Here is a 15,037-nt window from a genome sequence, read left to right as displayed (position 1 = left end):
GTCTTTCCACCAGACCATTGGTCTGAAGATGATAGGGGGTTATCCATATATCTGTGGATAAGGACTAATCACATGAAATTTTGGCCCAATTAACAAGGGAAGAATTTACATTTACAAATTGCAGTTTATTTACAATATAGTTCCATTCAAGATTTATCTGAAATGATGCTCTGTCCATTTGATAAATCTTCACAACACTTTAAAAAAAATGGTAATCCACCTAAGCTCCTTCCTGGAAAGTTTTAGGGTGATCCATCAAGCGGGGCCGGAGAAAAATGGGGGTCGCAAAGCTTAAAAACCCCATTGTTTTTTCCATAGGACAATTGAACAGTGATACTGTAAAAGTCTATGTACAGAACTACACAAAATTTGGCAGAAAGCAAGATATTGGTCCATATGGCCTTATTTTTGTGATGTGGTGTAAATCTGTTCAGTTGCTTAGAGAAATTAAGGTTCAAAACTGGACGGTTCCACTGATATTCAGAATATTTAGGGCTTCTGATTGGCTGAGGTGGCTTTTTCAGATCAAGTGCTCTGATTGGCTGGCTGCAACAAAAAAAGAAATTTTGAGGTGGTCATCGCAGAACAAGCGGACTTAGCCTACTGACCTGAAAACGTTTAAAAAAAAGAAAATAAGGGGGCAGGATCCCCCGCTCTCAGCCCTTGTGGCGTGGGGGTCCCCGGACCCTACCACCCCAGGGCTAAAAGTAAAAAATAACATTTTGCAGATGTTCCATGTTTCTCCCATAGAATCACTGTAAAAAATAACCAAAATGGCAGTTTATTTTTAAATAAATTATCCCTCTGGTCCGGGGGTTAAAGCACATTCCTTTTTTAACTATGTTGAGGGGGTTGTGCTTGCCCCCCCCCTGAGCAGATTTTGGCCCTGATGACGCCATACCCAGGGGCCAGGTGAACTTTATAAAGCCAAAGGGAGCATTGACTACTGTCCTCAAACCACGTTTCCACCCCTGGAAATCCCATTACCCAGAACGCAGCACAATTATAAAAGTAGAAGGGGATGTTGGTATCATTAGGGGATGGATCCATGCAGCACCTTTGCTGTGCCATAGATTCACACTGGTGACCCCATATCACGGGGCCAGATCTAAGCAGTGTCCTGGGACCCCATCTCCAGGGACACAGCTCTTGTCTGCCCAGGAGTGTGCGGGCATACTCAGGGCAGAATACACATCTTTGTTCCCACGCAGTAAGAGCGGTGAAATCAGCTGCAACCTCCTGGGGGTGAGAAAAAGAGAAAGGTACAGGCTCCCGCCAGAACCACAATGCATGTTTCCTGGGGAGCTCGCTGGGGCCACAGAGACTTTGGCATTTCCCCCATAGCCCCCCAAAAAAGCCTGCATTGTAGGTGTACCAGATGGGTACTGGGCACCCACTTACCACAGCCTCCAACATGCAAAAATGCCACAGGTGCCCATGGTTGGCACTGGGGCATCCAAAACAGATTCAAAATAAAAATTAATAAAAGGAATAGTAAATGAACTTCAGGAGCCACTCATTTATTAGTTACTGCTCCTTGCAAGGAGTGCCCCTTCTAGGGTTTTTAAATATATTATTAGGAGCCAGGTGGCATCCTTAGAAGGGACAGTGTCACTAACTAGCAAGCAATTTTTTTCAGGTTGAGGGGAGATGGAAGGTGTGCAAAAGCCAACCTCCCCTTCGTCTCCATAGCAACATTAAAACAATACGGAAATTCTCCTGGGTTGTTAAATTCATGACCTTAGGAGAGGTTACCATATATATTTAAAGTACTCATAGCTTTAGCTGTATTCTCTTCAGCTAGAGGGCAGGGCTCCCTTGTGGTGGGGTCTATGCTTGTACTTAATGGACTGAATAAAATGTAAAAGAAAAAAAGAACTATAACGCGCCCGCCATGCACAGTTTCAGTGATGTTTTTATTGGCATTATAAAAGTTGTCATGAGTGCTGTAATATTTGGGCTAGTTAGCAGTGCATGACAAGGGCTCAAATTATAATTACCTAAGGCCGCAGCTTATAGTTACTTGAAATAACTCTAACTATAACTGCTTAATTTCTCTGGTTTTGTGCAAGTAAATTCAGAAGCTAACTATAAAATCCCTGTAACCTTTGTTTTTTTAAGTGAATTTCTATGTTTTTTCAAAATCTATTTCCTAACTATAACGTCCCTGTAATCTTTGTTTTTTTCAGAGAATTTCTATGTTTTTTTTTTTTTTACATAAAATAATTTCATTACTATATGCTAACGTTAGTCCAACTACTGCCGTTCTTGGCCTCCAGCTGTGGGCGGTGGGGATTGACTGCAGGGCCCGGCCCACAGCCAGGTCCTGTGGCCAACCCCCTGTAGCCACCCAATCCTGCACTGCATTGCCCGCAGGGCCTGGCCTTCAACCAGTCCCTGTGGCCAACCCCCCTAACTACTCAACCCTGAGCTGCACACCTCTCTCTCGGTGTGAGAATAGGTGTGAGAGGGTGTCTGTGGGTGTGAGTCTAGGTGCGAGAGTGTCCGTCTGGGTGTGAGAGTGGGTGTGAGTGTGTCTGTCTGGGTGTGAGAGTAGGTGTAAGAGGGTGTCTGAATGTGACAGTGGATGTGAGAGTGTCTCCGTGAAAGGGTATGTAAGTGTCTCTGTGGATCTGTGAGTGCAGGTGTGAGAGTCTGAGTGGGTCTGTGAGTGGGTGTGTGAGTCACTAAGTGGGTCTTTGGGTGAGTGCGTGAATGTTTGAGTGGTTCTCTGAGTGGGTGCGTGAGTCTCTGAGTGGGTCTGTGAGTTGGTACGTGAGTCTCTGATTTGGTCTGTGTGTGGGTGCGTGAGTCTTTGGTTCTGTGAGTGGGTCCGTGAGTCTCTGAGTGCATCTGTGAGTGTGTGCATGAGTGTGTAAGTTGGTCTGGGAGTAGGTGTGTGAGTGTCTGAGTGGGTCTGTGAGTGGGTGTCTGAGTCTCTGAGTGGGTTTTTGAGTGAGTACATGAGTGTCTGAGTGCATATGAGAGTGAGTGAGTGTGTGTGTGTGAGAATGTCTGTGTGGGTCTGTCAGTAACTGCATGAGTGAATCTACCACAAAGGAACCTCACCTGCCCATTTATCCAACAAGAGTACACAGCTTTTCATTAAATATCTACCCGAGTGGAGTTCTTTCTGCCTCCTTGGGTAAATGTCCAGTATGTATTGTACACTACAGCTGAGTATTAGAGCATGAGGAAATGTTACCAATGACCTTGTGTGCATTTTGGCAATATGCTTGTTCCTTCGCCTGTTTCTCTAGAATTCTGTGATAACATGAATCCTCCTAAAGGAAGGCCAACAAGACTAAAAAGATGTAAATCTCCACCAAACCAGGGTCCTTCCTCTTACCTATATGAAGTAAGTGCTTCTTTGTTTTGTGGAGATTTCCCCATATTCCTCGCCATGAAGATTGCGCCATCAAAATCAGTGGGAAACGCACTGGGGTCCCTCTGAGGCGTCTTGTTGGCCTCTCTATAGGAGGATCCACTAGGCAGCTGTAGTGTAGAATACACACTGCACATTTACCCATCGAGGTAGCACAAACTAACCAGTAGAAAGTACTCCACTTGGGTAGACATTTTGTACAAAACTGTGGACTGTTGGATAAACAAGCAGGTGACCTTCCGTTCTCACCATAATGCTAATTTCCCAGAAATTCATACCACAACAGCAAGCACTTACAAATATAAACATGGCAGGTGCCACAGTTGAAGCTCCACTTCTGAAAAGGACAAATGATCCTATCTTCTGGGCTTGGAAAAGGCAAAGCAAGTGTTGTTTATTCAGTGATTCCATCTTGAAAAACGATCTGAAATCCTTTGTGGAGGTGAATGCATCTTTGATCTATTGGAGCGCAATCTACATGTGACTGTGATGAGTGGGTTCTTTCTTGTCCTCTCCTAGGGTGCCGTACAGCCACCCTACCCTAGCCAATTTTGGCCCCTGGGACCTTATCCCTCAGGACCTACTTCTTTTCTATGAGGGAGTGGGGCATGCAGCCCCAATCCTCTGGTTGATTTCGACCCCAGGGACCTCATTCCCTGGAGCCCACGTCTATTCAATGGGAAGAGGGTCTGCGTGGCCCCCTCTCCCTCAGCCTATTCTGACCCATGGGACTGCATCCCCTGGGGCCCAAATCTATTAAATGGAGGAGGGGGGCCGTACAGCCCCACTCCCTGGATCAATCTAGGCTTCAAGTACCCCATCCCCCAGGGCCAGGCCTTAATTAAATGGAGGAGCCTTATAACATATTTAACTGTTTTGGGGAGGGGTGCTGTGCAGCCCCCCTCTACAGACCAATTTAAGCCACAGGGACCCCATACCCTGGGGCCAGGCCTCAACTTATACTTTATTTGGGGGGGGAAGTCATCTGTCCTGCGTGCTCTGAAAAAATGAAAAGAAAACTTTTCATGTTTTTTTAAATTGCATCCCATTTTCCCTTAAGGATAACTGGCTGCATTAAAAACACTACTTTATTTAAAAGCAGTCACAGAAATGGTGGTCTGCTGTCCCCAGAAAGCCACCATTTCTGTAAGTGTGGCCATTCTCAATGGGGTCTCAAATTGCGACCTACCTCATGAATATTTATGAGGTAGGTCACTTGTGACCCCATTGAGAACCGCATACAGTGTCATTGACAGACACTGTTGTACATCAGGTTTTGCGACTCTCAAATTGTGAGTCGCAAAACCTGATATTTGCACATGTGGCCTTAGGTCCTAACTAAAACTACCTAGTGACAACCACTACTGTGTTTTTTATATATATATATATGCAGACTATGTTATCTGGTTTCACCAGACATACCCATCTCCAAGACAAAAAAAAGTTATAACAAGTAGGACTTTCCAGCACCAACCACTAGATGGCAGAATATCCACATCATGGGAATCTAGAAGAGCTTCAGGCTGCAAAGCCATTGTTGCAGGTAAGTAAGGTAAGTACTTGGGGCCACATGTAGGAAAGTCCGAGATTCTGCGACTCGCTATGGGGTCGCAAAGACCCACCTCATCAATATTCATGAGGTGGGTCGCATTTTGTGACCCCATAGCGAGTCCCTGCACTCACAGGGATGGTGGCCTGCTGAAGTCAGCAGAGCTCCATGTCTGTGACTGCTTTTTAAATAAAGCAGTTTTTTTTTTCATTTTGCAGCCCGTTTTCCTTAAAGGAAAACGAGTTGCAAAATGAAAAAAAATACCGAAACCATTTGTTTTTGTTTTTTTCAGAGTAGGCAGTGGTCCATAGGACCACTGCCTGCTGTGAAAAAATATTTTTGTCGACATTCACAAAGGGGAAGGGGTCCCATGGGGACCCCTTCCCTTTTGCGAATGAGTTACCACCAGTGTGACACTGGTGGTAACTGCGAGTTGCTTTGCGACCGCATTCGCTGTCACAAAGCAATTCTGAATTGCGATGCGAGTCGCAAGTAGGAATGGAACACCCCTTCCTATTTGCGAGTCGCATTCACAAAATTGCGAGTCTGTACCGATTCGCAATTTGTGAATGTGCATCGCGTGAGGCCGATTTTCGCAGTTTGCGACATGCAAACGGCTTGCTACATCTGGCCCTTGTTTCTTACCATTGTTGTGTGTGGGGAGAGCCATGACTCATGAGTGATAAAGCCTCCGGTGGGTCACCATGCCCCCCAGAGCCTCATCAAAGGTAATAAATAGGGCTTTACCCACAATGTAATTAGATGCATTATTTATTCATTCAAATCAAGGATGCAAGGAGTTTAATTTGTGCGCTAAGGTAACATCACATTGAAGAGCCCATGTGCCTTTTGGGTGAGTTTTTTCCCAGTATGAAGTCATTGGCAACGTGCAATTTGAGAGGCAGTATCTAATGCTTTTCTCACGGTATTTCCCTCTGGTAATAAAATGGAATTTGATCTTGCCTCTCTAGTAGTACAACTTGTGAATGAGTGTTTATTAAATCTGAGTAATATGGTCCAATATTTTGATTTTAGGTATTCTGTTGAAATGTATAAAGTAAAAGGCAAATTATAAATGTCGTAAGAACCCAAAGATGGAAATATTGAGTCATAAAACATGTTACCTGTTATTTATTTTATATGTTTCATGATTATGTTTTGTTAGGAAGCATGGAAAAGCTTTTCTCTTCTAAGTGGAACAAACAATGGGCAGTGTGGAATTAGAATGTTTAGACTTTGTTTACTTTTCAGGAATGAACTATTGGTAAAATAATGCACACAGTGCTGTCGGGTGAATTCATGCAATTCTATGATTGTGGTGTTTCCCACATAATAATAGATTTAATGCACTGGCCACCTAATTTACAAAATTTACAAATGTCAACACAAATTATGTTTATAGCTTGAATAGTTAAAAATAATACTTCAACAGAACGTGTCACATATTGATGCATATGTATTTTCTTGTGCATGTTTTATTTAACCTTCCCGCATAATTTAGTCCTCCTTTGGCAGATTGTCCTGCTAGTGCTGAGAATGGTAATGCTCTGCAGACTGTCTGGGATCTAAAGCAGAAATTCACTTCAAAAACAGTTAAAGAGATAGATAGATAGATAGATAGATAGATAGATAGATAGATAGATAGATAGATAGATAGATAGATAGATAGATAGACTGATTGTAGGTAGTAAGTAGATGAGTTCAATGTCATGTCAAATTGCACAATGTTTGAGCTGTGGCGTTTTTTGTACCACAGGACTTTTTTCGCCATTTACCTCACTGGATCCAGCAGCATTCCATTATGAACGATTCCGGCAATTTCCTTATAGAATGCTGTGACGAGACAGTGTCCAAGGATCTGAAGCAACAACTTCTGCTGCTGAATGGAAGATGGAGAGAGCTTTTCATGAAAGTGAAGCATGTAGGTTGTTATCAATATATTAATGGACAATCAACTCAGAGGTTTTATAGATGGATTTAATACAACATGATTTATGAATATTTTGTTTTCATTCTGTCTATTGAAAACATACATAAGTTTCTTGGCTGTTAGTGGCCTTGAGAAAATGCAGGCCAGAATTTCTGAATATCGAGAAACTGAAATGAAGTCTGTACTTTGCACATATCCAGTTATTGAATTGTTTATCACCATAAATAATGTGTAACCCTTATCCAATTGAATGACCTGAACATTGAAGTTGGGCCCATCTCGGTATCGTACCATGCTCCAATCACAGCCTGACTAGTGACGGGTTGCAGGAGGCCACTGAGAAATTGGAGACTCTACCCATTCCTGCTGAGGTAGAACATGAGCGTCTGTTTAGGTTGGAAGAGATCTGAGAGCTGGTATAGGAGCCATCACATAAGCCCTCCCGGCGGCTCTCCTGTGCGCTCACCACAGCCAGAGTGCAATTACAAATACACTATATCTCCTCCACTTCAAAGTCTGATCATAGCAGGATATTAGTGGACATGCCATCGGCCTGACTCCTGCAGTGGAAATGGGAAAGAGAGTATGTATGTGAAATAATCATGGCCTCTGGATCCCTAACTTTAGAGGATGAAGAAAATATCGATTAATTCTGTGCCTTCTATGAAACCCTGTACAGAGGGACCTTGCCTACTGTGGGAAGTAAAGGGGCTTTCCTAGAAAAGCTAAACCTGGCAAGACAAGACTTCCCTAGATCCAGAAGGAGTCCTTGGAGGGCCTCATTCTTTCCTAAGAAGTGCGACTAGCAATCAAAACCCTTAAGCCCAATTAGAACCCAGGGCTTGATGGCCTCACAGCCAAATTTGATAAAATATATTCATCCAAGCTGGTCCCAAAACTTACCATTCTTTTCAACTGTTGGGCAACTACGGAGACCATGGTTCTGATGATGGGTGAGGCTGTGGTAACGGTCATCTTGAACCCAAACAAAGATGCTATGTGATGTGCCTTCTATCAGTCAATAGCTCTATTGAATATTGGCACCAGGATATATGAAAAGGTGTTGGTGACCCAGTTAAACACAGAACCCAGCACCCTAGGTCCCCCACATCGGAACAGTTTTATTCAGGGACATCAGGCCAATGATAATATACAAACAGCTATCCAATTGATAGAAAAAGCCTCTGCTAAAGTTTTAACAGTGACATTGTTGTTGCTTGATGCAGAGAAGGCCTTTGACAGGGTAGATTGGACTTTTCTGCAGCTCACAGCTTCAGAAAATGGGCATAGGGCCTGTGTTCTTTTGAATGATTTTTGCTAACTATGCTAACCCAATTGCTAGAGTCACCCTGAGTGGATACCTCTCAAGGTCCTTTAGGTTAACTAGATGCATCAGACAGGGATGCCTCCTGTTTCCACTCCTATTTTCCCTCTTTATAGAACCCTTGGCATGCTTGCTTCAGCAATCTGAGGCAGTGATGGGATTCAGTTTTGCTCTACAGAATTAAAAATCTACCTTTATCCCAACAATATATTACTAATATTGGGAACCCCAGTCACCTCGATCCTAGCGGTGGTGAACGTTCTTGAGGGCTATGAGACAGTCTCTGGATATAAGATTAATTATGACAAGTCTGAGATTCCTAATCTGACCCTCATAGAGGAGGAAACATCAAGACTGTCTTCCTGCATTCACTTCCAGTGGACCAAAACTTCAATGAAATATGTGGGTGTGCAGCTTACAAGAAAGATCAGGGACTTTTTTGCTGCTAACTACCCCTCTAACATTAGGAAAGATCGGTAGGCTTGGGAGGCTGTGATGCTCTTGTGGTCTTGTGGTTAATGCAATGAAAATGGATACACTCATGACACTGCTCTATATATTCCAGGCATTTTCTAGATGGTTAGACCTTTCTATTTAAAACATATCCAATGAAAACTGATGGCATTCATTTGGAAGGGTGGGACCCCTAGGCTTCACCAGCAGCTATTGACCCAGCTAAGGGTGGAGAGAGGATTGGCAGTCCCAAGCATCCCATACTACTATGCAGCAGTTGGTGTTGGAGTGGTCCACCATGCCCTCAGATATAGGTTGCAGCAGGACATGCATGCAGCTGCCACCTCCTTGTTGAGAGCGGGAAATCCACTTTAAGGAATTGACTGGATGGCGCTTTACCCCCCATCGATTACACCACATGTATTACAATGCTCACTGAGCTGTTGGAGGCGATGCAGGGCGTTGGGCGATGCACTTCATATATGGTGGGGATGCCCAGTCCTCCAACCATTCTGGGAGGAAGTAACTAAGGGCCAGATTTAAGTGAAAATGACAGTGCATGTCGCTGCGCCAAATTTGTCACCGTTGCACACCATAATTTTCAGAAACACAGGGATGTGCCATATTTACAATAATACGGTGCACCCTCGTGTTTCCCCTTTCACAGCACATAATTTACTGCTGCGCGCCAACTCAACCTCCCTTGCACAATAGTGCAAGAATGACTGCGTTGAGGGGGAGATTGTTTTGTGCAGGAAGGGACACCTTCCTCCACAAAAACAATCTTCAATGGTGATTTGCACCTTCTATGTGTGATGCAAAATGCAGCACAAATAGAAAGACCAAAAAAACGAGGAGAAATGAAAGCATTTCTCCCCGTTGTGGCACTTTAACGCCACCCGTGGGGTGGTGTTAGACTTTGGTGCTTCCTCAGGTTTATGAAAACTCATAAATCTGGGGCAGCATCAAAATGCAATGGGTGTTGCTGTGGCACACCCACAGCAACACCCATTGCCGCCATACTGCCCAATTGCTATCCTAAACACAGATTCAAAACTATATAGCAAAATATTAGCAATAAGACTAGAAACCCTCCTTCCAGAGCTAATACACCCAGACCAGGTTGGTTTCATTTGCAATAGACAAGGAGCAGGCAATATCATATGCCTTTCTCACTGAGTTGAAAAGGTTCATAAACAAGATATTTCAGCTCTTCTACTCTCCCTGGATGCTGAAAAAAACATTTGACCTGGTGACCTGGGCCTTCTTAGAAGCCCTATTAGCTAGAATTTAGCTAGGCCCCACAATAAAAGACAAAATGATGGTAGCTTTTGCCACCCCCACAGCACTCATAGAGGTCAGTGGGCAATGTACCACATCAATTCAACTTACCAGGGGTAAAAACTGGGTTCTCCCCTCTCTCCATTGCTGTTTGCCCCAGTGGTAGAGCACTAGCTATAAAAAGCAGAAAAACACAAGTGATTAAAGCCATTCCTTTCAGGGGCCTGTAGCACAAAATTGCCCTATTCGCAGATGATATCCTTCTAACATTAAATGACCCTCTAGAATCCTTACCTGCACTGGTCTCCAAATCTCGACCACCTCGAATTGCCTTCAGCTTCAAAATATACAAACACAAATCTCACATTCTTAAGCTCACAGGACATACCACCCTTACAAACAGGAGTCCCTTTTCAATGGGCTACCTCCTTGATTGGTTATCTGGGCCTTCACATCACTGCCCAATTGGAGGATTGGTCGAGCATTGTCTGAGTGGTCTACAGTAAAGCCGTTTTGGAAGACCATTGCAGATGGCACCCATTATATCTATTGTGGCTGGGGCATCTTAGCATCATTAAGATGAATATCCTACCCAGACTCCTTTATCTTTTTCAGCCCCTCCCCATGCCCATCCGTGCAATGGTCATCTCCCATCTACAATCACATGTATGTGCTTTCATGTGGAACACAAAACACCTTTGCATAGCAAACAAACTTCTTATGCTACCTAAGGATAAAGGAGGAATTGGCCTGCCCAAACCTCCTAGACTACTACTGGGTGGTCCATCTGCGATACCTTTTGACTGGGTTGTACAGGAGAGTGAGAAACGGTTGCCTACCAATACTCTAGGACCTTACATGGCTCTTACGGCAGTCTCATCCAAAAGGTGCTTGTGTAGCCAAGCCTATGAAAACAGTCCTTCACATATGAGATCCCTTTGCCAGTAGGAGTGGCCTCGCAACCTTTCTCTCCCCAAACATGGCACTAGCTAGAAACCTCAATTTCACTTCGACCTTAGACCCCAGGGGACTGAAGGAACCTAGAAGATCTCTTTCAAGGAGATTCCATTTCTTCATCAAAATGGCTCCTCTCATTGTTTCTTCTACTTTTGTGGAAGAAACCTGCTACCTTGAGAGAGGCCTTGTGCTATATCTTTCTCCGCTTCCTTGGAGGAGATGGGTAACTGCCAAAATGGTGGGTGATGCTCCTCCATCCAAACTTTAAATCAGCCTCCACATCATGTAGGACTGTTTCAGGGTTTACAGTATAGGATGAGATTCATTTATAAGTTGGCTAAGAAGTCAGGAGGCACCTGAAATGAGAAACTATGCACTCGCGGGCAAGCATGTATATCATATATATATCAGATTGTGACAATTCACGTTCATAAAATGTTATTGATAGCATTTGATGTGATTTATTCTTTAAACATAATTACCTACTAAAATAATTGTTCTTGCTTCTGTTTTGCAGTATGCACGAGCTGATGAGTCTGACCGGGTGAAAAAGGAGTATGTTGATAGTGTTGCAGCATTGTCACTGTTTGCTAAGCAAGGAGACGAGAAACTTTCCACTCCCCTTGATGTGTCTTTTTTAAATGTCAAGATGTTCGTCCAGGATTTGGAGGCAAGATCTTTTAGGCATATTTATGATGATGTGGTTTGACTTTATTCTTGAAGATGTTCTTATTTCATCCTAAATAGATTTGTTGTTCTACGGTGAAACATTGCACAACAGAACTATGTGTTTTTTTTACATGACGTTCTTCCAAATATAGTAGTAGTTATATTCTTTATTAGGTTAAGAAAAGAACAACCAACCAAAAATCACATTCAGGATAATATCACAACATAAATGTATAAAACGGATTCAAAAAAGGAACAAAGAGGCCAAGAGGCATACAAACGTCAAAATGATTTTGAAAAGGATAAGGGCCAGGCCCCCCGAAGCTTAACTATGCTACATAGAAAACTTCCAACATTCACACAAGTATAAAAGTCCTTAAGCATTAAAAGATACAACAGTGCAAGGTTCACTTGTTTACATTTCAAAACCTTCAAAATTGGTAATAGCAAATCTTTTCCTTGGAACACTATAAAATGGACAAAAAGGAAAAGGAAGACAGTCTGTGCACACATATTGTCACATTCATGGGGTCCAAAAATAGGTAACCTGATAGCTTGAAGGAGCTGCGTTACATATGTATTGGTTGCACGCATGCTGTGATAGGCTAGCAAAACCTTTCATAAAGTAAGCCCTTGGCACATCAAAACTGCTGGACTGGCAGAAACCATCTGCCTGTATAGAGGAAGGTGGCATATTTACTGTTTAGGCTAAGTAAGTGATTTTGCAGAAGTGCATGTAAATATTGATGTAGGGTTCTCCTTAGCATGTCAAGCTAAAGCCTTGTCTTGAATCCCTGGATTGGGGATTTATGGTATGGACTTATGCCACTTGTAGTGGCGTGTATGGTCACCTACCAAAGCTGGTAAGAGATGGAGGCCCATATTTATACTTTTTGACGCAAACCAGCGGCGGCGCTGGTTTGCTTGAAAAATGTTACCGCCGGCTAACGCCATTCCTACACACCATGCGGGCGCCTTATTCAAGGAATGACGTTAGCCAGCGCTGCGGACTGGTCAGAGAAATAAAAAATTACTCAAACCAGGCAGCGCCGGCGTAGGGAAAAATGGGGAATGTGCGTCAAAAAATGGTGCAAGTCAGGTTTGAGGCAAAAATCATGCCTCAAACCGGACTTGCGCCATTTTTTGATGCACAACCCCCATTGAAATGACTCCTGTCTTAGCAAAGACAGGAGTCATGCCCCCTTGCCCAGTGGCCATGCCCAGGGGACTTCTGTCCCCTGGGCATGGTCATTGGGCACAGTGGCATGTAGGGGGGCCCAAATTAGGCCCCCCATGCCACTTTATTTTTTTTTTAAAAAGACTTCAACTTACCTGTACTTACCTGGGATGGGTCCCCCATCCATGGGTGTCCTCCAGGGGTGGGCGAGGGTGGCAGGGGGTGTCACTGGGGGCAGGGAAGGGCACCTCCGGACTCCTTCCATGGTCAGCGACAATGGAAGTGAGCCCACAGATCCCTTAACGCCTGCCCTCACCCAGGCGTTAAAAAACGGCGCACATCAGGCTGTGCACCGTTTTTTAAGGCCCGCCCCCTCCTGTGCGTCAAAATGACGCAGGAGTATAAATAAGGAGCACAGGTCTTAAAGTCATTTTTTGGGCGGGAACGCCTAACTTGCATGTCATTAATGCAAGGGCAGTTTCCTGCAACCAAAAAATTACGCACACAGAGGAATTTTGACTTCCGCGGGCATCAAAGTTTAAATATGGTGCACAGTTTGCACCAAACGTGCGTAAACAATTTTGACGCACATTCGGCGCAGAGTATAAATATGCCCCGAAATGTCATAGACTTAGCAGACACGCTGCTGATTTGGTGCGTTAACGGAGCATAGTGCCCTTTTTTGTGTCCAAGACATCATGTTGTCTCCCAGCCTTGCAAGAGTTTTTGCTTGATAATGCATCTGACACTTTCTGAGTGCTTTCTTTCGTGTAATAACATCAGTTAATCTTGTTTAGGTTCATGAACATCTCCACTCTTTCATACTTGTTTTCCTTTGTGCTTTTTATTGTGTGTTGGTCTTGCTGCTGGCACGTCTGTTGTTCATGAAACTGAAGTATGTTGAAATGTCTGCTGCAGGATATTAAACAGAAAATCCCCGTGATGGAAGCTCAGTACAAGGCAGTAACAAGGACCGCACAGCTTCTCACAAAGGATATCCCCCAGGAGGAAATCAATGAAATGCTAACTACTTTGTCTGGGATCAAGGATCAGCTTTCCAAGGTACGGTAGCATCTCTTTCTGATGGTGATATGCTGCTAACACTGCTGTGCGGTTTTTCGAAGGCATCAGAAAGGCCTTGTATATTCTAACGCCCTGCTCTGATTATCTGCTATGCCCTAGATATTATTATTATATATTATTATCACAATACTGTGCGAGTGATGTTTGGTCGCCAAACAGGAAATCCAGTAAGGCAGCCAAAGGAATCCTCATCTGGAGTCTTCATGAACAAGTTTTTCAAATTGAGAGTAAACGGTTAAATTATAACTTGTACGGTGCCCATATAAATTAGAGACGTGAAACTTTTTTATTCTGAGAGTTAAGTCTTGCCTAGTGCCCGATAATTGGCCTACCTGAGGTTCTCAGTATTTTCTGCTTTTCTTATTTTAATGCCCTGGCCTGGTTTTCTCCCCGCAAACAGAGTGCTAGTTGCCAATGAAAATGAATGTGTGTTTTCTTGCAAGTTGACTGGATCGGTGTTGGCGTTTTTTTCTTAAAACCTGAACAGAAGTCCTGATTTTAAAATGATAGCCCAGCTCCAGAAAACTTTGCATACGGCAGGTAATGCTCATAACAGTTACAGGAATTACAGGAAGATTCCTAAATAAAAGGTTTGCAAATTTGCACACCCATAAGCAACATAAACTTAATGTGCAGCAACCCAACAAACTTCAGTCGAAAGATATCGGTAGCCATCGAGAGATTGGCATGAAAATCAGACCACAGAAAGTTTTCACTTGCCATGTCTAAAAGCAGGCAAGTTAGCAAGCACTTTCCGTTAAATGTCTCTTGCTGCGGAGAGTTTGCAATGTGCACTTCTAAGATTGAATCGTGGTGGGTTTGAATTAGCATATTATCCTTTAAGGGTTTATAAATGAATACAAGTGGATTAGGGGTAATGCTACCACTGTTTGCATTCATATAAAAACAGGCCAAGCAAATCTTTTGCAGTGAGCTCAGTTTTATTTTGGGAAGAGGCCAGCCCGGTTATTTTACCCTTAAACTGATGTTTAGGGGCTGCTTTCTCTGCAGAATGGCCATCATCACCCAATTATGACCCAGACTCCTCATTCTAGTGGCAGCCTCTTGCCATGTTATCTGTCTTGAACATTGTCGTCAGGACTAATTTAAATTTCGAGTCTGACTGTGTAAGACACTGAACGATTATTGGCTTTAAATTTCAGAACGATTGTTTTTTGTGGCATCTAGGTTAATTAAAATCTCAGTAAGTTTATAAAAAGTTTAAGCTT

At 43.4% G+C, this 15,037-nt stretch overlaps 1 protein-coding gene across 1 annotated transcript in view; it reads left to right on the top strand.

The window, feature by feature from the left end:
• The window catches only part of SYNE1 (spectrin repeat containing nuclear envelope protein 1), a 1,478,055-nt gene that overhangs the window by 387,602 nt on the left and 1,075,416 nt on the right, over positions 1 to 15,037 (top strand). Inside the window, exons 18-20 of the mRNA XM_069234720.1 lie at positions 6,691 to 6,855; positions 11,397 to 11,549; positions 13,644 to 13,787. Coding sequence (XP_069090821.1) covers positions 6,691 to 6,855; positions 11,397 to 11,549; positions 13,644 to 13,787 — 462 coding nt within the window. The remainder of the gene's footprint in view (positions 1 to 6,690; positions 6,856 to 11,396; positions 11,550 to 13,643; positions 13,788 to 15,037) is intronic.

This window comes from Pleurodeles waltl, chromosome 5 (assembly GCF_031143425.1).
Source record: "Pleurodeles waltl isolate 20211129_DDA chromosome 5, aPleWal1.hap1.20221129, whole genome shotgun sequence".
Lineage (NCBI taxonomy): Eukaryota > Metazoa > Chordata > Amphibia > Caudata > Salamandridae > Pleurodeles > Pleurodeles waltl.
Note: the sequence above shows the minus strand (reverse complement) of the source record. Positions and strands in the feature narration are given on the sequence as shown.